The following is a 26727-nucleotide window of genomic DNA, read 5'->3' on the forward strand; positions in this document are numbered from 1 at the left end:
ACGTGGGAGTCAATATAGTGGATGCAATATTTTTTCATGCAATATTCTGCATGTGATATTGTGACATATCATTCTCTGCATACATGCTGTTCTCTTGGAAGTTGCCTGATTAAATTTGGCGGACGTGATTTTGTGGTGATGATAAGTAAAAGTAAAGGTGTCCTTGGTTTTTGTCTGTCATTCATGGCCTAATGTCCATAACACAATCACGAGATAGTGTCAGTTATGAAACTAGGTCTTAGAATATGAGGCCCGCCTGAATAACAAAATTAATTTTCTGCGAATCCATTCTCACTTTTGTAACCCACTTGAGTCATTTTCAAAGCAAACCAAATCCGAGTGAGTCAGTGAGGGGTTTCTATTCAGAGATGGTTGAGCATCGGTTGCAGTGCCTCAAATGCTGAACAGAAGCACTAGCTGTCTAAAGAAGTGTTCAAACATAACCAGTCTGAGGACACTTTTGCGAAGCCAGCGCCAACACTCTCACATGTCTCCAAGATGATGTGTTGATACGGCTGAAGGAAATGCCAGACTGCACTTTTTTGTCACTACTCACAGCCTCACTTGTTAGTTTCATTTCGTTGGCCAAAGCTTGTAGTAAGCCTCCATAAGAATGCTCGAGCAACTCACTTAGGCCCTTCCTACGAGTGACCCAATAACTTCCAAAAAGTGTGCTAACTCCTGTTCCTGTTTACATAGGAATTATAGATTTTCAATATTTTAATCGCACTGAGTACAAACTTAGTGTGATAAAAACATGATCCTCCAAAAAATGTCCGTTGCTCAAGCCTTCGAATATATGTATATACATATATATCAGGGTAAAATACCTGGTAAATAGTTTTGGTGTCAAATATTAAACACTATAAATGTATTGCAAATTGGTGCCTGCATTTGCTTAGAGGTGGTAATAACTTGTTTAATTTGCTGCAGTATAATTAGGTGAAATTGCAGCAGAATTGCGTTATTACGCAGAATGTCATAAAACTTTGCATTTAGCACTATTTTCTTGCAGCAAAATGCACCTTGGATTCAAAACGAACCTAAAAATCAATTTTGTGCTAAAATGATAGTGTTAAATGCAAGAGAACAGAAAGAGCAGTAGCCAGCAACAACTTGAACTCTGTCCCTGTGCTCTTGGGTAGACATTTTTGCCCCAAATTACACGAACGGGCATACTTGCGTAATTTTTGGTAATTTCCCATCACAAGAGTAAAGAAAAATACCGAAATTACTCCGATTACTCAGGGATAATTAAAATGTCTACCTGGTTTACTTTTATAGCTAGGTAGTGTAGATATGTAAATTGGGATTAGTGCTTTGTTTCTGTGCATACTTCCAAATACGTGTTTGAGATAGGTTTTGTTAATGCTTGTCAAGAGGAAAACTTTTATAGAAGAGAAGGCTCCAGATAAATCTACATTGCGAACGTAAAATGCATGTTTATGAATATTGAACAGTTCCAAAAGAATCCCTTTCAACTTTCTTGTTATCATTTACATTAACCATTTGGAAGGCTAACACTTAGCTTTACAAACCATACTTTCATTCTTTTTTGCTAAATCAATTACATATTTAAATGTAAAATATATTGTATTGTTAACAATGCCATGAGTATAACTAATTATAATAAAAAATTTACTATTCTAGCATCATAATGTTCAAATAAGTAAATTATCAGTATTGTATCTTTGCACACATGTTTGAAAAAACACAATTTGAGAAGAGTGAGGTACATAACCCTATCTGCAAGCAGCCAATGACAGAGAAAGTGTGTATGCAAACCACCCGTTCATGCAGTGCTTGGTTACACCTGGTTGCTGTGAAACAACGAAAACAAACATATTAAGATTAAGTCAGGCATAATAGCCAGGTGAGCATCATGTCCTAGTAAATGCCATTAAGCACGCAAGCTTCCAGCGGTGCAATTATGAATCATGCATACTTACTATTCGACTGCGAGTTGCATTGTCAAAAAACGTGTCTTTGTCTTTAATGTCGAATCTATAAATGGCAAAAAAACAATATCGAGTAAAATTACACTAACAGACCAATAATACAGCAGGCATTCAACAGGTGAGTTGTATAAACTGGGTGTGCACATAGAGAGAGAAAATACTCTTTAAGTTCAACTATCAGTAGCGTACTAAACAGCTAAAAAAAAGGTTGTTTTTATAAATAACGATGAATGCCTATATTTATTTTGTTTTGATGCGGTTGTTGTACCAAATGCAGTTGTATAAAACCCATGTTTCATAGTGAACTTTGAAATAAACAATATTTCACAGTTGTCTATGAAATATGCAGTTTTTCGGCAAGAGAACAGCAATTTCAAACAAATCTGTAGAACTAAACCGTCAGGGCTACTAGGATTATGGAGGGGCAAATTATGTGGCATGAATGTCTAAATAATGCAGTAAAAAAAATTATTTGGCATGAATGTCTAAATAATGCAGTAAGAAATGCACATTTTGTGATGCATTCTCTGGCAGTATTTTCATCCCTGTGCGCAAGAAACATTCTTAGTTAAACCTGCAAATTGTGGAAATGATGTCACAAATTATGTTGCAAATGTGTCAAATCCATAATTATGTGCTAAACGCTACAGCCATAAAATCAACCAAATTCTCCAGCCTTCCCCATTGTCTTATTCACTAAAGTTACACAAAACTTGAACATTCTAAATCCAGTCAGTGCCCATTGCCAGCTACTCTTTCTCAACCCAATTACAGCAAAATAAACATGTCACACAAACAATATATAACAGCTACCACGTGTAATATGATCCAATAATGTCATCTCATGGTTTTAGTGGCATTTAAAAATCACTCGGACTTCAGTCTAATGGTTTGTGATCCCTTGGAGAACTCTTTGATTGTAATATTTAATTATATTACACCGTTACATGTTATGTAGCCTCTCTCTCTCATTGCTGCACACGGCCTTCTGCCTTGCACAGTGGAGGTTAGCAGACAGGAATGGCTCTAGGGCAGCTATCCCCTATTAACAGAGCAGGCCCCTCTTTTTACCACTTTATATTTTTTTAGGGTTCAGCTTCTTCTCCCAACAGCAGTATCATGGGTGATATCACTCGCAATATCACTGATACAGTTGAAGTCATACATAAGATCATACGTAGTGAACGCATAAATGTGAGCTCTGGTTAGTTTAACCTTGGAAATTCCGTGGTTTTTAGGTTTTGTTTTGTAACCATGACCGAACTGGAACTGTTTTTTCACTCAATTTCCAAGGTTTACTTAAAGTACATTGCGGTCTTATTACTAGAGCAAACCTTAACTCCACTGTACCATTTGTTGGGCTGAGGCTGTGTGTATCTCTCAACTTATGATACTTTTGTATCTAAAGAAGCACTGTCATCATAGGTAGACCGGTACCAGTAAAGAAGATTTATCCACACTGAAGACCCTGAAAGAGTCGTCAATTTTGCACATTATTTGTTGTGTGCCTCTCTTCCGTTTTTTGTATGTATCTTTGTATTGGGTCTTGTGGTAGTGGACCTTAGAGGTGGGCACCTGTTCTGTTTAAATTTTTAAACACTTAAAGTGAGAAACGGGTAAGTGCTGCTTTAATCATCCCTCACTGCCATTGCATCACTTTAAACCATTTGTTTTTTCAATGAAATTCAGTTTTTATTTGGTCATATACCACATTCACCTGCTCCTTGAAAATAACCGGCTATTTACACCTTCAGCAAAGCCTTGTGCACAACCGACAAAGCCAGCTGCTAACTTGTAACACCTCATTCTTTTTTTGTATAGTGCCTCACATCTGCTGGTTTCCGGAAGCACAATACTAAACTGGTTCTCCTCTTTTTTTACTTTACTTTTAGGACCCAATTTATTTATTTATTTGCGGGTTTGTATAGCGCTAGGATAAACTCCCGGAGGAGTATCTCCGCGCTCAAAGACAGCAGACTAGCACAAATCAAGACAATGACAATAGTACCCTGAGAGCATATGGGTCGATTACATTTTAGACTTTAAAGGACAGGCTTCAGCTAATTTTGCTTAAACAGAAAAGTTTTCAATTGTTTTCTAAAGAGGAGATGGTCGGTACACTGTCTCAGTAAGAGTGGAAGAGCGTTCCATAAAATAGGACCCACCACTGACAGAGCCTTACCACCCAGTCTAGTCCTGCTGACCTTGGGTATCCTCAGCAGCAACTGCTCACTTGACCTGAGTGTGCGTGTAGGGACGTATGGTACAAATGTATTAGCCAAATAGGCCGGTCCCAAGTCATGTAAACCTTTATGTATAATACAACATGTCTTAAAATTCACTCTTTGGCGTATGGATAGCCAATGAAGTTTATCCAACAGAGGTTTAGATGGAGATCTGGGGGGGGCATTGAGGACTAGCCTGGCTGCAGTGTTTTGCACCACTTGCAGTCGGTCTAGCACCTCTTCATTTGCACATACCAGAAGACCATTACAATAATCAAGTCGGCTGATCACTAGAGCCTGGACCAAAGTTCTTCTGATGGAGTCTGGAAGGAACGGGAATATCCTACGGAGGAGACCTATCATTTGAAAACAAGATCCCACCGTGGTGTTACCATGTTGTTTCATAGTCAGCTCCGGCTCCAACCGTACCCCCAGGTTCTTGATTATTTGTTTAGGTTCGGGAACTGGGCCTAGGTCCAGCGGCCACCAGTCAGGGGACCACTGGACCTTGGCCTCACCGAAAAGCATCACCTCAGTCTTACCAACATTACACTGAAGAAAGTTGGAAGACATCCACTGGGATACTGCTTTCATCCCCTCGGAGAAAGATTGTATGACCTCCGGAGTTAGTAGTTTAAAGGGAAAAAGCAGCTGAGTGTCTTCAGCATAGGACACTGGACAGAAACCAAAGGCTCCTTTATATCTGCCAAGGGGGCCACATAGGTGTTAAAAAGAGTTGGGCTCAGACACGAGCCCTGTGGAACCCCCTTGGTGATCTTAACCTCATCCGACCTAAAATCACCCATGGTGACACATTGGGTGCGGTTGGAGAGAGCACCCAAGCACTCTCCGCCAGGCCCTTTTTGTTCCTCAAGTAAACTCATTTTTTGCAGAACTTCCTCAGGGATGCACCCTTAGCTCAACCATTTTTAAAACATATGTAGCCCTTCTTGCTGTCCTGATTCAGTCCTTTGGTTTTAGTCTCTATACCTACGTGGATGTTACACACCTTATTCTGAAAAGTTGAAACAACTCCCATTCACAGACATACCTGTGCTATTTTATCGTCAATGTGCTCCAGATCTTTGTGCCTAAACTCCTACAAAACAGAAGTTCTCTTCTTAGGCAACACTTCATCCTGGAGCCCTGCCTGGTGGCCCATAAAACAGGGTCCTCACTGCTTCTACTTTAATCCTCATAGACCATAAGGTATCTTCTTCACTTTACATAAGCAAGCTGACTTCTACATAATTTCTCCTGTTGAGAAATTGTTTTAAGGTTCTTTCACTGCTCCACCCCAAATCACACAGCCTTTTAGTGCAGGCATTAATCATTTCTTAACTGGATTATTATAATTCTTTATACCTGACACTTCCAGGGTACTGGCTAGACTCCAACACATCCAAAATGCAGTGGCCAGACTGATACTTTCTCTCATAAATGCATGCACTTTAAATCTCTTTGCATCTGAAACAAAGCAATTTATGGACATGCTGTAGTCTACCTAGACTTCAGCAAACCTGCTTAGGCTCTTCAATTTAGTATGCTCAATTTCTCTGTGTTCGAAAATGTAAACAAGCATGCTCTAGTGATTGTACTTTTCCAGTTGTCAACACTTAGGCCGGCAACAACAGTCAATCGCTCACCCTGAGGTCCTTAAAATCACTGTCCCTTACAGAAACATTTGAAAACCAACCTCTTCTCTTCCAACTAATTTCTCCTTTATAAATATCCTCCTTAGCACCGGGATGCCCTGTTCTTTTGCACTCATACACCTTACACAACTAATATTCTTTCAGGCACATTGGCAGCCAGCCCGTGCTGTATACATCCTTTGCAGAAGGCCAGATCTTGAATTAAACCCACAGCAAGCAGCAAATCACCTGAAGTTTACGTTTTTGTTTTTTAAATCTATATTTCGGAATCACAGATCCTATCATAAGCTCTACCCATGTCGCAGATCTATGCTGAACCGTCTGTGGGATCTGCAAACTTGGTTTCAGATTTGCAGAACCTGTGAAAGTACCAGCAGAAGTCTATGAAGCTGGCCAGATTAGGCAGAAGGCCTGAGATCTACTTCCTTTTCGCCTGTCACTAGCAGGCCCATACAAGGGTCCCGGAAAGATTCCCAGGAGGGCAATGCAGGCAACTCTTGACATTCCTATTCCCGGGGCAAACTCTCATCGACTGAAGTCATTGGCTAAGAAACATTCCACAGGCCTCAGACCTCCTGGTATTTCCAGTGTGTGAAGCAGCCTCCTCAGCCTGCAGAAACCCTCAATCAACTACAATTTCACCCTCTCACGGGTTATACCCTGAGACTGACCTGTACGCTCACGGTCTGTATCCAAAGACGGAAAACTTGCTTAAATTTCAGGACATCTATAGTGGACAGACAACCCACATCAATGGTAACATACTCTGTGCCATGTAGGGGGCCAGCCCGGTCAACGGTTTTCTTCCACAACAAGCACCTCGAGGACAGAAGTGGCATCAGTGGCATCCTTTTTCAGGCGCCGCCTTACTGAAGGATTTTGACTTTCACCTGATGAAGGGTTTTGTGGATGGGCACTCTGTCACAAATGTTATCTAATGTGCTGGTAAGAAGACCATGAAGACCCGTGTAGGAAATTGAGCTATTGATTGAGGGGGATGAAGACCCTTATCAAACAACAACCACAGTTCTTGTAAGCAAAGTTAGAAAACAGGAGGTGTGAAGGCAAAACATTTGAGGGTGATCCTGCAGAGAGGGCCAAGTTCAACAACCTGCTTGGTATTTCTGACCTCCGCTCCATCACAGCCATTCTGATATCACTCTAATTCCCTGTTTTATTTTTTTTTAATGGTGCCGACACTGTGAGACAATGACTATGACTCAACCAGTCTGGGACGAATACCCAAAAGTCTGGGACTGCCTAATGCCAGGTTGAGAAATGATAATCTAGAAGTTCAGCATTTTTTGAAGAGAAGAGATTGCTTGGGCTTACTTTGAGGAAAAGAGATGACAGACTGCTGAGGAGGGGTGCTTAAAGTGCCCTTTCATGAAGAAGGCTCAACAGCAAAAAGGAGGACTGTGAGAAGCTTAACAAAGCGCTCTGCAATGCAAGGAAGGTTCTGCGTTGTCAGACTATATGATGAGGTCTTGAACCCATGAGGCCCTAAGGGGTATGCCTAAAAAGTGCAGCATCTGTGACATCTTAACACTATCAGAAATTGCGTCAGCATCTCATGGTCGCCTGATGAATCTACTGTTGACCAGACTTTACCTGTAATATCACCGGACGTCAAGGCATTTAGAAAAGGTTGGTAGTTCATCGAGGTTACCTTACAACAACCGGCAAACACCTGTTGGATCACCGCTGCAAAATTGGGACAAGCTCTTCACTTTCTTTAAATGATTGGTTTGTGTTTGGACCCAAGGAAGAATCTAGCCCTAATTAAATTTGTGTAGAGGTCAGGTGCACACCCAGAGGGGCATCACAAAAAATATTATCGCCCGTAAAGCCCCAGAACATCAGTAGTAAAAGGCTCTCATTAGTACAGTTAGAGACCATTAATTAAATACTGAAAAGTTTCCACTGGTAATAAGAAATAGTGCGCCCACAGTATTATTCGATACTTTCACCACAACCGACCCCCTAAACCCACCACAAAATATTTATATGGCACGATAATCTATACAAAGGAAGGTAAGGGCATGGAGTTTGTAACACAGCATCACATAGCACATAATACTCTGCAGTTTGGTTAAACCATACTACTGTGGGCATACTTACAAGTGCATTTTGTCCCTGGAAAAAGGATAAGATAACGATTTCATTTTTTTGTTGTCGATGAGCTGTGGCACCTTGGGCTGTAAAGGTTTGGATATTTTATGCCATACTGCATGCAGCTTCACAAAAATACCTCCATCCTGTTTTAATTCGTATAGCTGAAAGACAAACAAGCAGATAATAGCAGGTAAATTCATTTCAATTTTCCTAAAACCAACATATGTTCAACAAACATTTTTTTTTACTGACATTTGATACTTGTATAATCGGTATCATAAAGGACAAAAACCTGAACACGGTTATTTCATTTTGGCTAGATGCATACACATTTTCAGGGTGTTCAAAAAAGGACTAAAAAGTGCAATCTGAATTTGAAAAATACAGGCCATCTTTTAAGGTATCGGCAATGGCATGATTGATGAGTGTTAATGGTGCGACGTAAGAGTGAAAATTCACCATGGTAATCCCCAAATCCCCAAAAGATGAATTTGCACTCATAAAAACGATTTTCTCATATTTAGATTACTGCTTTGTGATGCAATATTAGCTGTAAGGAAATCTGATCCCAGAGGAGAGGACTAAGGGGTATATTCACAAGAAGGTGTGATAACTACTGCAAAAGTAGCGTAACGCCACTTTCAACATCGCAGCGCATCATGGGAAAATAACCCTGTGGCATCGTGGAATTCAAAACACGGTGGTAGCATGCGATAGACACCAGACAACGCGGCAAATGTCCACGTGAAAATCAATGCTAGGCCGCAAAAATGCAATACGCGAATGCAAAAAAACATGCAATGAGGCCAACCGCGGTACAAAAAGTAGCGAAAACCAGCCACAGGCCTGCAAATGCCATGTGTCTGGCGGGACAATGCACCATAAAAACCCCAGGAAAAACACACCAGAGACAAGCCAAAGCACGTAGCAACAGGAATGCACCCGGACCCAGCACAGAGCCCAACCGGAACCCCACAAACCCCACAGACTACCAACAAGGAACAACGGGTTTGGGGAAGTCCAAGGAGAAGAGGGAGAGGAAGACGGGGTGCAGACCGCAGGAAAACAAGACCAGCATCACGGAGGTGACAGAACACTACCAGTAACTGACCCACAAGCAGAGGAATCCAGCACCCCCCAAACAGACACAATGTACACCGACATACAGTCTGTATGCAAACTAGTTCAGTGCACCAACATATATGCCGACACAAAGGCAACACGCACCTCCCCTTCACATCACAGAGGGGCACACAACACCTGCAGCAGAGCACATAACACAACGCATCAGTGAGCCAGAGAGGACCACCACACCTTCGACACCGACGCCCAACAACAGCCCATGGACATCCCACACAACCCCCCACCACGACCCGGAAAGCCAAGAGACCCAGAGGAGAACACCAAGCCTGCAACAGACCACACATCTAGAAGCACCCGCAGGCACAGCTTGATCACAACACTTCACCCACCCACACATGGCAGCCCAATGGAATGTGTGAGCACACAAAAAGGAGGTGGCCCAACAGGTGTCGGAGAGGATCGAACCCATGGAATGCGAACCAGAACACATACTTAGGGGTCTCTCACCCTACAGGGCCCACCCACACCCCACTAAGGAGACCCACGCTGCCATAGAGACACATGCAGATGCAGATGCACAGCACAGAACCACGCCCAGTGGCGCGCAATTAGCAGTCCACACACCCATGTTGGCTGTGCGTACGATGGCCCTGGCCACTCCCCTCACGAATGGAGTGGGCAACGATAAAGTTACATGTCCAGGCCCCAAACCGCTGCCTCTTGTGACATGTCTGCATCCGTGGTACACCGCACAATGTAAAGTTGTAGGGCCCATGGACCACATGCATACTACAAGACCATAAGGACACACACTAAGATCATGTTGACTTGGCTACAGGCATGTGCGTCGGGCTCCTTTATTGGCAAGGCCACATGTACAGTGATGCCTGTGCTGGATGTGTGTGGGGTGAGTGTAAGGCATTCCGCACAGAATGTCTGGTGTTGACGAACACTTGGACATTGGACACCAGTGAAACGCAAACAGAAAACACATGCAATACAGAGTCAACTGATGGGCAACATGGGGTCACCCGGATAAAGTCCAGAGGACAGCCAACATGCAAACAGAAGTGTCCATGAGTCGCAGTGCACTGGGCTGTGGACACTGGAGATGAGTGTACTCATGTACAGAAAAAGTCTTGGATTGTGTCCTTACAATATATTCCTGATGAAGATGCAGTGGGGGGTGTCAGACCTGCATCATCTTCACCATCGATGTCTCAGGGCCCCCACACTGTTTGAGGTGACATACCTGTGCAACCTCTCCACAGCACAAAACACGATCAGCTATGGACAATGGCCTTCAGTGCACTGAGTCACTGGCACCTGGAGTGCTGAGCAGGGTAACAGGCCGATGATGGCAGCCTTGACAGGCCTGAGCAACCACGAAGTCTGTCAGGACTGCAGCTTCAACTCTGGCAGATGGCGTTTGGAGGTGGTCATTGCAGTGGTGGCATGTGCCTCTTGCTGTGATGCGTTGTCTGAGCCGGGCTGGACTCGCCTTGGTGTGTGAGCCCTGGTGGGACGCATGTGGGCCCAAAGGCTGCGTACAGCGCAAGGCCACAGAGTCATGGCGTTGATGAGCCCAAGGCCCACGCCTCAGGACCCAGCCTATGTCTCGGGAGAAGGGGGTACCAGACTTGACCAGCACAGAGTTAGTGGCCACAGATCAACTGCGGCTGGCACAGGCACCCAGCCATGGGATGGTGACTTGCGGTGCAGTCAGATGGGCCATGCGACCGGAGCAGGTAACCATCATTGTCTGAGGTGTATGTTTCAGAGTGTTTTGGGGGACAGTGGAAGGTGTCCTCCAGGTCAAGACGCCGAAAGGTTTGATTTTATCCATAAGCAGCAAATGGAGGAGTGGAATGAGACAGCCCGTTGCCACCACCAAGTCCGTATCAGCTACATGGGGGTGAAAACTGCCCCCTAGTCCATAGGCTCAGACGCCACCACTGTTCGACCAGAGAGTGTCCATGAATGTCGGGGAACAGAATTAGTGGCACCGGGGCTGAGTGGGGATGTAAACTGCGATGATGCCGGTACGCTGATATGGACTCCACCATTGCTGAATCATGACTCTGTAACTTATTGGACCACTGTGTAGGCCGTAGACAGTGGTCAGCAGTGGCCCACAGCCACATGTCTTTGCCTCGCGATGCAAAGTGCTAGTGACTCCAGGGCAGTTGTTGGTAGTGTACGAACACCTCCGCAACGATGATCCTTTTCTGTCCACCAAGATGCAAGGCGACATCCTCTTAGGCCTCCTCTTGCGTGCAATGCCATGTAATCAGCCTTCCCACACTCGAAGTTCAGTTCCAAATCTGTGCCTACTCGAGCACAGCCTAGGCAGCGAGCAGTGTAGGCCGGAGGCAGCAGACAGCACGGGCCAGTCACTGAGTTTTGCCGGCATAGGTTGGTGGCCACACCGGCCTGCATAGTTCAGGTTCAGTGGCACCACGTGTTCGGTCACCTCTGTAACTGTGACCCGCCTTTTGTCTGGACTGAGCCGCATCTTCCTCTTATTCCTCTCCCTGCGTCCACTGGTGTGGACCCAGCCAAGCGTGATTCGCGACCAGGTGCTGGATGTGAAACCTACTGGTCCGCAGGGTTGTCCTGGTCCCTCATCCACGGCTCGCCGTATGGCGTTGGACAAGTTTGTGGCAGCACGGCTTACCGGATGGCGGTGGACAGGGTTTGTGGCAGCACAGCTCGCCGGATGGCATCGGATACGGTTTGTGGCAGCACGGCTCGCCGGGTGGCGTTGGACAGGGTTTGTGGCAGGTTGAGTCACAAGAAGCGCATATGGCACTATGCCTCACTGATCAGAGGGAGTCTCGGGCTTGGAGCTTACACTGGCATGTGGTGGGCCCTCCATGACACACGCCGGTGTCAGATGCTGATCAGTGTGGCATGGCTGCGTAGGGTTGGGCTTGACGGGTTAGTGGTCGAGCGGGCCGGGGGTATGTCAGGCGCACGGGATCTCAGGTAACTCCGCTTATGAGGATGACGTTGGCCTCATGGCGGGGTGGGAGGCAAAGCCCTGGCAGAGACGGGCTTTCTGGAAGAGGACAACGCCCAGGGCTACATGCTTTTTATACACACCCCTACGCTGTCCTGGTGTACGCCCGCCTATCCCCCTCTGCTCATGCTTACAGGTAGGGCGTAACAGGCAACATTTCCGCGAGGACCCCCACTGGCTGGGGTGACATGGTTGCGTCCACTGTCCACTACACTCCATTCCCCAGAGATGTATGTCGCCGTGGATATGGGTGTGTTCTGCATACTGTGGTTGGTTCAGTATTTCACCGACACTTTTGGCATTGTGTACTCTCACAATCATGTTTCGACTGCATCCTTCACACATGCCTGGTTGACACCTCTCCCCACATTCGGCTATTGTGTGGCTGAGGTGCCATGTCATTGATGGCTCATGTTCACGGTTTGCCCAGGTTACCATTGTGAATTGTTCTGTCGTGTCTGGTGTGTGGGCATGTTGTTGTGCATGTTAGTTGTGATTTTGTGACATGTGCATTGCCAGAGTTGAGGATTGCATGGTTGTAAAGTTGAGGTGAGTGGGGGGGTTAATTGGGAAGTTGACAAGGGGCAGTGCATTTCCCTTTGTTCGATCTTGGGATGGCTGGTTGGTGTTGGACTGTCGGTGGGTGAAGGGATCATCCACACTGGCTGTGTATTTGAAGGCGACATTGGTAAGGGTCCCACGGTGTTCGGATGTTGCCTGCACATTAATGTGTGACGTGTGCTTCCTGTTGCGCTGATTGTGTGTTGTGTCACCAGGGGGCACAGGTGGGACATGTGTGCAGTGGATTGCCCCCTAGACGTGCATGCATCCGGTTATGGTGTGTGGTCCTTGCTTGGTCACCAGCGGGTCCTGCGCATTGTGTTCGTCGTACGGGGACTGGGATGCCAGGATGATGGTGATGTCCAGGACAGGTGTGGAGGACTTGGATGTGGCTGGCTGTGAGACTCCGCAGACTCTGGTGGGTGTTGTTTGAGGTGTGCGAGGGGCCAACAGGTGGTGCACAGCCAGCAGCTTGGTGTGGGGTGGGATCTTGGTTGTCCACTGTGTTGGTGCTGTAGGCCTGTTAGGCGATGATGGCCAGGATGCATAGGATGGTTGTCCCTTTCAGGCTGTCGTGGACAGTGACATTGTCAGACGTTGGGCCTGTGAGGTAGGTGTGTTTCCTGGCGGGCCGCTGTAATTGTCTGCGCTGCCCCTGTGGTGGTACGGGGGGGGGTTGCTGGGTGGTTGTTGTGGCCCTCTTGGGTGTCTGTGCTGCATGTTCAGTTGCTCCATGGCCTTTTTAGAGCTCTCCCTAGTGAGAGACACTAGGGCTGCGAGTGATTTTACTGGTTCATAACATCTGGCAATTGTATTGGTGAATTTGTGTGTGAAAACGGCAAAATAGCGTTTTTATGACATTTTAAATTGGGGGGCTCTAAATAGTGATTTTAGCTGGGGAATTGATATAGGCACACTGACACCTTCTTTCACGCTATAATTCCTTTGTCCTGCCTCGCCCAGCCGTCTTTTGGGACTTGCTGTTTGCGGCGGTGGGCGCCATCTTAGGTAGGGCTGGGGCTGCGCTCTAGTCGCGCTGCCCTCCCACCCTCCTCACACACTATAAAATGTGTATACCGGCCAGACGGCGCAGCGGGCTGGCGCAGCGGGCGCGCCGGATGCGCGCCGAAGCCGCGCCTAAGCCAAGCCCGTCTGCGCCCATCCGCGGCCGGCCGGGACCAGGGGCCATGACCCCTGCCCAAATTATCAGCGCGGCCCCAGACTCAAGTGGAAATATTACCTATACAAGCCGCGAACTGCTGGATGTAATTGGTAAGACGACCACAAATACACTTGAATGTGCTCATATGGGTCCGATGGATACTTATGGCCCTTTTAGTTGTTACAACTGCAGATGGGAATGCACCCCAACACTGAACCCTGTGCCATTACATCTATCCACATTCCCTCTTAAATGCATTTATATGAACGTAAGATCATTACCCAAACATTCAAGGTATATCTGGGACATTCTTAATGAACACCAACCTGATTTAGTGTGTTTATCTGAAACATGGCTTGATGATCACAATATCCCAGATATAGTTATAGCCCTTCCCCCGGACTACAAGATACTGAATGTTAACAGAGTTAAGAAAAAGGGTGGCGGTGTAGCTCTATTATTCAGAGACCATCTTTCATGCAGACAAGAGAGTATCGCACCGGTTGGAAACTATGACGTTCTGGCATTTACGGTGTCCATAAACACCAGTGTGCTATTTGGAGGCATTTTAATCTATAATCCTCCGGGCTGCACATTAAACTTTAGTTCACAGTTACTCACACAGATCATGCCTGTCTGTTTGAAGAACAAGAACATCCTCCTCCTTGGAGATTTTAATATACATCTGGACAATAGTAGCAGCTCCTTGACGAATCTTTTGGTGGAAGACATGGCCATCCTGCAGCTATCCCAGAGAGTCCATCAACCAACACACATTGCAGGACATACATTAGATTTGATATTTTCCAATATCGAATCTATTGACATCGACCCTTTAATCCCATTGGTATGGACCGATCATTATATGATCACCTTCTGTATTAATCTCCCCATCCCCCAGACCAAAAAACACAGTGCATTCATAGCAAACATGAGAAACTGGAAATCCTTCACATTGGATAAATTCAGTAATCATTTTTCACACCCATCTTGTATAAGCACTAATATCCATGAGGAAATAGACCTGCTTCATAATAACATTAAAAATGCACTTGAACATTGTTCGACCACCCAATCTCGTCACAAACCAGGCAACAAAAAATCAGAGAGATGGTACGGACCTGAGCTCAAACTTTTAAAAAGAAATTGTACCTCCCTTGAGCATAAATGGAGAGTATCCAAGACAGATGAAACTAAAGACAGTTTTAGAAAAGCTCAAGCACTCTATCATAGAGCAATTAGAAAGGCAAAGAAGGACTATTTCACACGCAGAGTATCCGAGAATAAAAATTCATCAAAAGAACTTTTTAAAATTGTTAGAGAATTATGCAGCCCAACTAATCTCTCCGTACATCTTACTCCCTCACAGGAGAACTGTAATAAACTTAATGATTTTTTCTGCGAAAAAATTGACACCATCTATGCCTCCTTTTCAAAATCAAGGATGGAAAAAAACGAACAATATGTACCAAATGTTGCACATACCATCTGTCATACTTTTGGCCCTTTTTCAGAAGAAGAAGTAGAAAAAGTCATGCTTGAGGTCAAGTCTGGTTCACCACTTGACCCATGTCCACATCACATTTTCTCCCAGCTTACCCCTGTAATATGTCCAGTAGTTACCAGAGTATTTAATCTCTCCCTTAGTTCTGCCGAATTCCCAAAATCATGGAAACAGGCCCTAGTTACCCCTTTAGTAAAGAAGGCTGGGGCAGATGTTAACAATCCAGCCAATTACAGACCAATATCCCAGTTACCTTATTTATCAAAGGTTCTGGAAAAGCTGGTCAATAGACGACTTTCCACATTTTTGGAAGTTAATGGTTTGCTGGACGCTTCACAGACAGGGTTCCGGACAAATAATAGCACCGAAACTACACTCTTAGCGGTGACAGACAGTATTAGGACCAAGGTGGATCAAGGTAGTACAGTTGCCCTGATACTCCTTGATTTATCAGCGGCTTTTGATACCGTACCCCACCATCAATTATTGAATACTCTGGCTGAGAAAGGAATTCAAGATAAAGCACTTGGATGGTTAAAATCGTTCCTAGCGGATCGAACCCAATCAGTACGCCTGGGTGACTATACATCCCCTCCGCGACCTATAAAATACGGAGTTCCTCAGGGGGCGTCGTTGAGCCCAACTCTGTTCAACGTGTTCGTCTCCTCATTGGCAACCATCGGCAAAAAGTGGGGTGTCGAAATGTGCTCCTATGCGGATGACACCCAGCTGATGGTCACCATTGATGAAAATGATGACTCTAAAACTAGACTGACGAACTGCCTGACTGAACTGGCAACATGGATGCAGGACCATTGTCTTAGACTTAATGCTGACAAATCCGAAATTCTATTGTTCGGTAGAGGCACACAGGTCTGGAACAACAGTTGGTGGCCGAGCGATTTGGGCTTGCCTCCCAACCCGACTATAAAAGCCAAAAACTTAGGAATAACACTGGATAAGGACTTATCCATGAAATCTCATGTCTCCATAGTTTGCGGCAGAGGCTTCGGCCTTCTGAAGATGCTCAGACGATTATTCCCTTGGGTTCCGACAGATTGCAGGAGAACACTAGTCCAATCACTATTGCTTAGTAGGTTGGACTACGGTAATTCACTGTTTGTGGGAATGGCAGACTACCTATTTTCCAAATTGCAGTTGGTTCAGAATGCCGCTGCCAAAGCCATCTGTAATAAAAGAAAATATGACTCAGCTAAAAAATGCATGCGTGAGCTCCACTGGCTCCCAATGCGACAACGAGCTATTTTTAAACTGTTGTGTATTTCACACAAAGTACTCCACGATACAGGCCCCATCATCCTACATGACATGATCAGATTTCATAAACCCTCTAGAAACCTTCGATCTATGACGTCCGGAAGAGCATCCATCACCCGAGCTCGGACTGTCAGGATGGGAGAGAGGGCCTTCTCTCACATTGCCGCAACAAAATGGAACGAGTTACCCCACAAACTTAGAACAACTGACTGCTTTCTTTCATTTAGGAAACAATTAAAAACATTCCTTTTCCCCAGGCCAGATCAATAATTTCCAAAGTGCTGCTGTTAAATCACTTGTAATTTTTCCTTAGCGCCGTGATGTCCTTTTAGGATGAATGTTAGCGCTTTACAAATAAAATAAATACAAATACAAATGGCATCTGTTGCCCTGCCAATGACGCCCTTTTCTGGTGCAGACTGCCGTCCGACTTTACACCAGGTCAGAGCAGGTGTAAAATTCCTGCTGCTAACACACCTTATCGCGTGTTTTGTGTTCTTATCGCCGATCTATCTGGTTGTTCTGAAAGTTGAGGTGTGGTTTGGTCGCTGGTTTTTGCACGGGAATGCCTACTCTGCATCTCATTAGCGATAGTTGTGTGGGTCCTCTGTGGCGATGTTTTTTGCGGCTGCTATCGCGGCAAAAGTGGTGCTGTGGGCTCTTAGCACCTGCTTGTGAATGGTGGGGTAAATTTATCATGACTTTTGCTGCGATTAAAGTGCAGTTCATTCCGCGATAGCTCCATGTGAATATGCTCCTGAGAGTTTCGGGGTGAATATGCACTGGCTTTTTTATGCACACCTACAAACTAACACACTTCTGCGTTAGTCCAAAACGTTTCCATTCCCATCTTGGAAAGGTAAACAATGACTCCAGTTGAGCGCAAGAGTAATTTCTTTCCAGGGAGGCATTAGGAAGGAAATATGCCCAAAGTTGGTGGCAATATTAGGTAATCCTTTTGGGCATGCACATTTGCACATTGCGGAAAGCGTACAATTTTGCATGCAGAAATGATGCTCACGAACATTAAATGGTTTCTCGGGCGTACACCAGCAAAACACCCAATGATGTAGTTTTTTAGGAGCGTTTCTGAAAACAGCGGTGAATAGCATATATTCAAAATGGCCACTTATATGTAGGAAGCTTATGAGTGCAGCCTTTCAAACTTCTTTTGCGAATCTCCATAGTGTATTATTGCGGCAGTATCAAACAGCTGTGCTGGCTCGGTGCTTAACTTGAGCCGGTGGTTACGGTGCTCGGCACCAGCACTTAATTGTCAACACCACTTATGACACCACGCCACATGGTTGCGCTGTCTGTTTGATTTCGTGATGAACACAACAGTTGTTTGACAATTCAATATACATTAGAAATGACAAATACCTGGCACTCAAAACTATATGAATAGACTTTTGTTACTTTTAATATGTATTAAAAGTCTGAATAGTCACACTTGTAGGAGCGTGATGGTTAGTATTATGTTGGTACTGTCATTGGCAGAGGGGGCAACAGGTGGTGAAAGCTGCAGTGGCTGCCTGACAAGAACTTTGGTACTTATGTATTATTTTGTTTTACAAATTAAGCACTATCAGTTCAGCGCAGACCCGGGCGCCGGTTTCCTTTGTTTTACAGTCCTTGTTCTTTAGTGCTCTTGGGACTGTATTAGGTGGCCAATTTGCTCGGCAGCCCAAAGCCATTAAAACAATAAATGGCTTGCAACATTGAGTTACTGGGTGGGGTTTCTAAACATGAGATAGACAAAGAAAAACAACAACGTTTTTATTGTAATGTTAATTACATGTTTTTGAAATCTGACCGTGCTTAGAAGTAAATATTCAACTTTCTATTTGCATCACATCCAAATGCTCGTAAATTACCACAATACCATAACTTTACACTTCAACTAATCAGGTGAATACAGGTCAAAGTACCTTTTTCGAAGCGCAGGGCCTCAGACACTTTCACAGAACATTCCAGACCTCCAGCCACCTTACTCTCCTGTGGCCAAAAATTCGCCACATAACAACATACATAATAACTTCACATTCATTCCATTGCCAATAAACATTCAGCCTCAGAAGTACTATTACCAACCTCAACATCAATATGAGCCACCGCACAGTCTAAATCTTTCACGTCAACAATCTCTTCACACAGCACAGGCATCTGTGACATGCAAAATGTATGTACATTGTTTCCATGCGGTAAATGCTCCACATCATATGGCTATTGGAAATATTCAGAAAACTAAGCAGGCTTAACTTGTAGTGGAATGTGACAACTCATTGCGCTTCGAAATGCATAGCCACAGTTTTTGTTCATTTCTCGAGACAAACGCCACACCACCGATAGTACTCTTGATTTTTTCAACCACCCAACTGCTTGCCAATGTGAGGAATACGACCTCTATCCACCCTAGGTGACACCATTTTATTCTTTATTGGTGCAAGTCAAGGCTCCCTTCTTTTCAGACCGAAAAAACTCATCCTTTTAAAGCTTTGTGACTTGAATACAAGCAGGTCTTTTAGAAAACGTGAGCCTAAGACATTGGATTATTATTTGAAGTGGGTGGTTGCCCACTATAAGGAATATAACACTAACCTGCTGTGGACAACCACAAAATCACATAATTAACCTGAGCTCAACCCCCTGATAGTTATGACACACAGCGGACATGCTTAATGTGTAAAGTATTTACAATACTCTCTTTTTAATTGAAATGCTCCTTTGTCAGTTGTGTTACTGGTTGCCAACAGCGCGGAGATACTCCTTCGGGAGTCTATTCACAGCGCTATAAAAACTCGCAAATAAAGCACTAAAACAGTAATAAAGTAAAAATACAAATAATACAAATCCGAAAGTGTATTGAGTAGAGTCAATTAACAAACTACACCAGAATGACAAAGATCAAATAAGGGCAAAGAGAGATATGATTTTTTAAAGATTTAAGTAAAAATAGCTATAAAAAGCACTAAGCACCAAGGATAGTCCATAGTAGCTACGGACCAGGGTTAGGCACGATTTATGCCTTTTAGAAATTGGGTTTCTGGTTGGCAGAGGTGTACATCCTGTCCAAGCAGGAACCACAATCCTAGTTAGGGTTAGTATGTGTGCAACACAGTAAAAACACCACAAAAAGACTCCACATCAGTTTAGAAAAATAGATTCTGATTTTGTAAATAAATCAAGCCCAAACAGTAACAAAGTGAAACCACAAAAAGACTCCATATCACTTTAGAAAAATAGATTATGATTTTGTAAATAAATCAAGCCCAAACAGTAACAAAGTGAAACCACAAAAAGACTCCATATCATTTTAGAAAAATTATGATTTTGTAAATAAATCAAGACCAATACCAAAAATGTAATGAGAAGTCAAGATTAGAAAAATAAAGAGAAGTCGAGATATAAATTTAAAGATTAAATGCAAAAATAGTGCTTAGAAGCAAGTAGCGCCCAAAGAACTAATTGGTTGCTCTGAACCGGGACAAAGTCAAGAGTTTAGGCTGCCTTCGATGGAGTGCAGGCTGGGTACAGGACCCACAGAGGGCCCACTGTGCAAAAGTACTGTAATCCTTGTTGCAGCACGAGACGCGTCAATGATCCCCATGCACTTGAGTGTTATACCAGGTTTCTCCATGTACTTGCAGCAATGTGTCGGTTTCATTGAGCAAAGCGCCAGTTCCGAGTGCGACAGTTCTGAAGTCAATGCGCTGGGTTAATTCACACTGGAGCTACAGTCCAGCAGAGAGATAGTCCTTGAAGTAGCATAGCAGTGCTTCTTCCTGACAGTTTCTTTACAGGTCCAGACTTGTCTGATTTGGAGGGGTCAGAGACCCAGTTCTTATACCCAGTTGTGCCTTTGAGGTGGGAGTGATTTCAAAGAACCGTCTTTGAAGTGCACAGAGGTCCTTTCTTCCTAGCCATGGCTTCAGACTAACTAAATGGGGTAATCACCCTGTTGTGTGGGGTCAGGACACTGCCAATTCAGAAATAAATGTCAACTCCTCCCTCCCATCCTGCCCAGGATGAACAACCAGGATGGAGATGTGCAGTCAGACACACCTACACTTTCTTTGTGTTTGGCAGCATAGAGGTACTGCACAAAGTCCAGCTGTCACCCACCCCAGATTTGTATTGGAGACAGGCTGCAGGCACACAGAGCAGTAAGAGCAAAGAAATGACAACTTTCGGAAAGTGGCATTTCTAAAATTGTAATGTTAAATCCAACTTTACCAGTAAAGCAGTGTTATCATTACCATCCCAGTTATATGAAAAATAACAGAGCTACTCCTTCTAAATCGGGTATTAGAGCTTAAAAGTTTAATAAGGAATTCCCAAGGTTAACCTAAGAGAGGACCTCACAGTAATGCAGAACAAATGTAGGTGTTTTGCACTACTAGGACAAGCAAAACTCTAAAGTACATGTCCTACCATTTACTTACACAGCACCCTGCGCTCTGTGCTACCTAGGACCTACCTTAGGGGTGTCCTATGTTTAATAAAAGGGGAGTTTAATGCTTGGCAAGGGGTTTTAAATTCCAAGTTGACACTTCCCGTAAACTGCACATACGGGCTCTGCAGTGTGAGACCTGGGGCGTGTTACAAGGGTCACCTCTGTGGGTGCACACTGAGTATTGCAGGCCCACTAGTAGCATTCAAATTACAGGCCCTGGGCACAGGTAGTCCACTCTATTAGACTTACAGATAAATTAAATATCCCAATTGTGGATAAAACAATGTTAGCATGTTTAGGGGAGAAGCATGTGCACTTAAGCACTGGTCAGCAGTATTAAAGTGCTCAGAGTCCCAAGTTCAACAAAAAGAAGCAGGAAAAAGAGGAGCCCCGGTTGGATACACCAAGAGGGTTCATTTTGTTCAAAGATTTTACCTTCAAACTTAGCCTTTTTAATGTCACTCAAAATCCTCCATCGGGGCATGCCTGAAACTATATCCGAGGAAGCTGGATACAATCAGACACCTTTGCCATGACGTTCTACTGATGCTACGTAGGTCTTGTGTGTCCCAAATTTTTTCTGTTCCTACAAAGACCTAGGGGAGTACTAGCTACTCTAGGCCACTTCAAAGGCTCCCTGGACCTTAGGAACAGCAGTTAGTGGACAGTCCTCAGTTTATCAGAGACCACCAGCAGGGCCCAACCCATGTCAATTTGGCATTGGTCACTTGAAGAAAAAGGTTGCAGTGTAGCTGGTTTTGTCACCATAGTCGCATGAGAACCAAGTGATGCTTGGAGTCCACTCCCTTGTCCTTTGTACAATAGGGGACAGGTCCAGTCCTTCGGGGCTCCTCTCAGGTTACAACCAGCAGTTCCCAGTCCTCCTGAGAGCAGGCCCAGTAAGTGTTCTGTGGAGTGTGCCTTGGGATGCCACATTTACAGTTGGCACTAGGAAGTATGTGAGGGTGACTCCTGGCCCCTCTCTAGCTAAGGGGGTAAAAGTTCCAGAGTTAACCCTAAGCACTTTTTCCTCAGTTTCTGTTTTCCATATTGCAAACAATTCCACAGAGCACCTTACTTTTAAAATCCTTAATGGTGGAATTTTTGTATCCCTTGACTAGAGCCCTGTTGTCCATCCAAAGGTGTGGCTAAGGATATGAGAAGTCACCTACCTTGTGTTCATTCCAATCTGGTTCTGGGTTTGGCTTCTCTCCCACTGGATTCTGAGCCAGTCTAGCAAGTATGGGCCAGGGAAATAAAAAGGTGTTCCTTTCCCAAGGTCTCCACATACACTTAACTATGAATAGGCAGGTTTCATTTCTGTCCCTTTCAAATTAAGTTCCTGGGTCCACTACAGTTGTCCTTTTTGAGCTGATAGATATTACATGTCCATGTTGTCACCAGGCCTAAGCTAATATTTTTGCCATGGAAGCGGCTTTCACACCGCATTATGATCAAGCACTGGCTGGGCAGCTGCTGGCGGGCTAGTGCAAATTATCCTCCAAGAGTTTCAGATAAGGAAAAAGTAATTTTGTAAAAGTTCCTTTTCATAAACATTTCTAAAAATCTAACTTCATCAATAAATTACACTTTTAAAAAATATGAAAGATAGACTTTGCATAACTAATCTAGCCATTTCCTTGCAAGGGTTACAGACTAAAGTTTATATTCTGTACTTAAACATTTTCTAGAATCCAGCTACAGCCCTGCTGGTGTTTATAGCTTTTGAGGGCTAATCCATGGAGCAATGACAAATTTAAAGTTTCACTATTAAATATCAGGCACACTACACTTTCTGGGCGGCAAGGTTTATTTACGGGTGACATTAATATTTAAAAGAAGGATTTCCCACCACTCAAAAAGGAGTATTTGCACAGGTTTGGCAGACGGATTTTAGGCTGTTGCAGTCAAGGTATACATGACAAACCTGATGCCATATTTTACAGGCCAGCCCTGTCAAAGGCACAATAGGAGGTGCAGTCCACAGGAGGCATTTAACTGTCAGGCGCATTTAGTACAGCATATACTAGGTACCTAAGGGAAAATTAATTATGTGAAATAGAGATTAGCCAATTTAACCAAGCCTAAAGATACTTTACTCCTGCTTAGCATGGTCATGTTTTGCGAGTTATTAGGCTTGCAAAATAAATAAGGCAACATTTGTTTGGGGGGTGGGGGAATCACACCAAAGATGGTATTTTCATATAGGGAACAAAAATCCAATAACCTAATTATAAAATATAAAAGGCCTTTTTAAATGGAAAAGGAACTTTAAATTGACTCAAACAATACAGGATGAGTCCTAATACCCTTAGCAGAGATTACAAGTTTGATGGATTTAATTCCTGACATGTGTAATTTATATTTGTACCTTCTTGTTTGACACCTAAATGAAAGAAAATTCTCAACATTTTGTAGAAGTGGAATCATAATCCATGGCATCCTTTCCAAAAGAAGTATGTATTCTTGGAAAATTAAGACATGTGACAACCTAAATAAAATATTTGTTAAGCTTCGTAATACAGACTCGATCAATCCAGAATAGCACCCTGCCAAATTGGAAGGCAATTTGGATTTAAAAAAGGTGTAAAAAGTTAGTAATCCATCTGCTTTTTCTTTTTTTTTTTACATACAAAGAACTTTTTTTCATCGCTAAGTACACCATAGAACAGGACATTTACAAACACCAGATACAAATGAAACATTGCATTGTAAATGAACATTCACAGTCCAATTGCAATAGCAGCATAATAAAGTGATCAAAGTGCATGATTGTATTTCATCAAAATAGCAGCCACGGGTAACAGATTCAAATACATCATTATTTATAAATAAGAACTTCATCATAGAATACATTAAAAGCAATAATAAAACGGGTAAAAGTGCTTAAAAAGATAGGCTAAGCAGCATCACTTGATATAGTGCGAGGCACATGATACAAATCTGGCACGAGCCATACAGTAAGAGACAACCTAAAAGTTAACAGGGGAGTACTTGATGCGCCCAATCCACATAGCCTTTAAGAATGTAGCTGTACAAAATACAATCAAATGTGCAGTATTTGACTGCAATATTCTATAAGCCTCCTTGTACTTTCTTATCACCACATTTCTGCATAGTGGGCTATCCATTTAGTTTGTGATTGGTAGTGCAAGGGGCAAAAGAATAATACATGTTCAAGTAACTCTGGTATCCACCTGCAATTCTACCGGATTATGAGCAGAGGCTAAATTCAGCTTGGAGGACATACACACTCTATCTTGTGTAAACAACATATCAACAGGGAGCCATGTGGACCAATGATTGGTAATTTACTCAGATTTAAATGTTACAACTATTCAAGTGAATTAAGACTCTCCAATCCGATTTTTCTGGAAACAGCGAATGTTAAGATTTAATTGTTTCAATGATTCATCTTAATGCTCAAATACCATCTTAGAGAAGTCGTACTCTACACTAAGTAGGACATTCTTCGCTTTTGTACTTAATTAGTCAAATGTCTTGCCTTCACTATTATTTTATATTTATACCACACCCTCTGCCTACTCCGAAAGACCTTCAACTGCATTCCCCTCAAACATATGAAAACCATCACCCCCGCCCTCATCAGCAGCAGACTGGACTAGGGCAACCCACTTTATGCCGGGATCAACAAGAACCTCACTCGCAAAATCAAAACATCCAGAACGCCACCGTTAGACTAGTCCTCAACTTACTACGCCACTGCCATATCAGCCAACACCCTGGAAACTACAATGGCCCCCCATCAAGAAAAGAATCATATTGAAGCTTCTCACCCACGTGCACAAAGCACTCCACAACTCTGGATCCGCCTATATGAACCACCACCTCTCATTCAACGTACCCCAGAAAACCCTCCACTCAGCCCAGCTCTCTCTCGTCAGGGTAACACGCATCAAGATGACCAGGAGGATGCCCTTCCAGCTCCTCACGGCCAACCAATCAATCAATCAATCAATCACAGGCATTTATATAGCGCACTACATACCTGGAGGGTCTCAAGGCGCTGGGGGGGAGGGGGGGGGGGGGGAGTGCTGCTACTGCTCGAATAGCCAGGTCTTGAGCTTCTTCCTGAAGGAGAGGTGGTCTTGGGTCAGGCGCAGGTCGGTCGGTAGGGAGTTCCAGGTCTTGGCGGCCAGGTAGGAGAAGGACCTTCCTCCTGTTGTCGTTCTTCGGATGTTGGGGACGGCGGCGAGGGCGTGGCTGGCTGATCGGAGATGTCGTTTGGGAGCGTAGAAGTTGATGCGGTTGTTGAGGTAGCTAGGGCCTTGATCGTGTAGGGCTTTGTGTGCGTGGGTGAGGAGGCGGAAGGTGATTCTTTTGTTGACGGGGGGCCAATGAAGGTCTCTCAGATGTCCGGAGATGTGGCTGTGTCGTGGGATGTCGAGGATGAGTCTGGCTGAGGCGTTCTGGATCCGCTGGAGTCTTTTCTGGAGCTTGGCGGTGGTTCCGGCGTAGAGGGCGTTGCCGTAGTCCAGTCGGCTGGTGACGAGGGCCTGGGTGACCGTTTTCCTGGTCTCGGTGGGGATCCACCGGAAGATCTTCCGTAGCATGCGCAGGATGTTGAAGCATGACGAGGAGACGGCGTTGACTTGTCTGGTCACGGTGAGGGAGGAGTCCAAGATGAAGCCCAGGTTATGTGCGTGGTCTGTCGGTTTGGGTGCGCTGCCTAGGGCGGGGGGCCACCAGGAGTCGTCCCAGGCGGAGGGCGAGGAACCCAGGATGAGGACTTCCGTCTTGTCTGAGTTCAGTTTCAGGCGGCTGGTCGTCATCCACTCGGCTACGTCTTTCATCCCTTCGTGGAGGTTGGCTCTGGCGGCGGCGGGGTCATTGGTCAGGGAGAGGATCAGCTGGGTGTCGTCAGCGTAGGAGATGATGTTGAGGTTGTGTTGGCGTGCGATGGCCGCGAGGGGGCTCATGTAGACGTTGAAGAGGGTGGGGCTCAGCGAGGATCCTTGAGGGACGCCGCAGATGACTTCGGTGGCCTCTGACTTGTACGGTGGTAGACGGACTCTCTGTGTTCTTCCGTCGAGGAAGGAGATGATCCATTCCAGTGCCTTCTCCTGGATTCCGATGTTGCTGAGGCGCTGCACTAGGGTGCGGTGGCAGACAGTGTCGAATGCCGCGGAGAGGTCTAGGAGGATGAGGGCCGCTGTTTCTCCGTTGTCCATCAGGGCTCGGATGTCATCGGTGGCAGCGATGAGGGCGGTCTCGGTGCTGTGGTTGGCTCGGAAGCCAGACTGTGAGGGGTCGAAGGATCCATTTGTCTCGAGGAAGGCGGCCAGCTGCTTGTTGACGGTCTTCTCGATGACTTTGGCTGGGAACGGGAGGAGCGAGATGGGGCGGTAATTCTTGAGTTCGGTGGGGTCCGCTGTAGGTTTCTTGAGTAGGGCGCTGAGTTCGGCATGCTTCCAGCTCTCCGGGAAGGTGGCGGTGTCAAAGGAGGTGTTGATGATGTCCCGCAGGTGGGGTGCGATGACCGCGTCGGCCTTGTTGAAGACGTGGTGAGGGCAGGGGTCGGTCGGAGATCCGGAATGGATGGAGTTCATCAGGCGGATGGTGTCTTCGGTGCTGATCGGAGTCCAGGCGCGGAGGGTGGCGGTGGGGGGCGGTGGTTTGGTCGTGGCGTGCGTCGGTTGAGTGCTGAAGCTGTTGTGTATGTCCGCGATCTTGTTGTGGAAGTAGGA

The 26727-nt window shown here is 44.9% G+C and overlaps 1 protein-coding gene across 1 annotated transcript in view; it reads right to left on the bottom strand.

The window, feature by feature from the left end:
- ANO2 (anoctamin 2) overlaps window positions 1-26727 on the bottom strand; it is a 1767324-nt gene that overhangs the window by 1074365 nt on the left and 666232 nt on the right. The window contains exons 5-6 of the mRNA XM_078673987.1: window positions 7960-8114; window positions 1950-2004 (exon numbers count right to left, since the gene is read on the bottom strand). Coding sequence (XP_078530113.1) covers window positions 1950-2004; window positions 7960-8114 — 210 coding nt within the window. The remainder of the gene's footprint in view (window positions 1-1949; window positions 2005-7959; window positions 8115-26727) is intronic.

Source organism: Lissotriton helveticus, chromosome 1_1 (genome assembly GCF_964261635.1).
Source record: "Lissotriton helveticus chromosome 1_1, aLisHel1.1, whole genome shotgun sequence".
NCBI classification, from domain to species: Eukaryota; Metazoa; Chordata; class Amphibia; order Caudata; family Salamandridae; genus Lissotriton; species Lissotriton helveticus.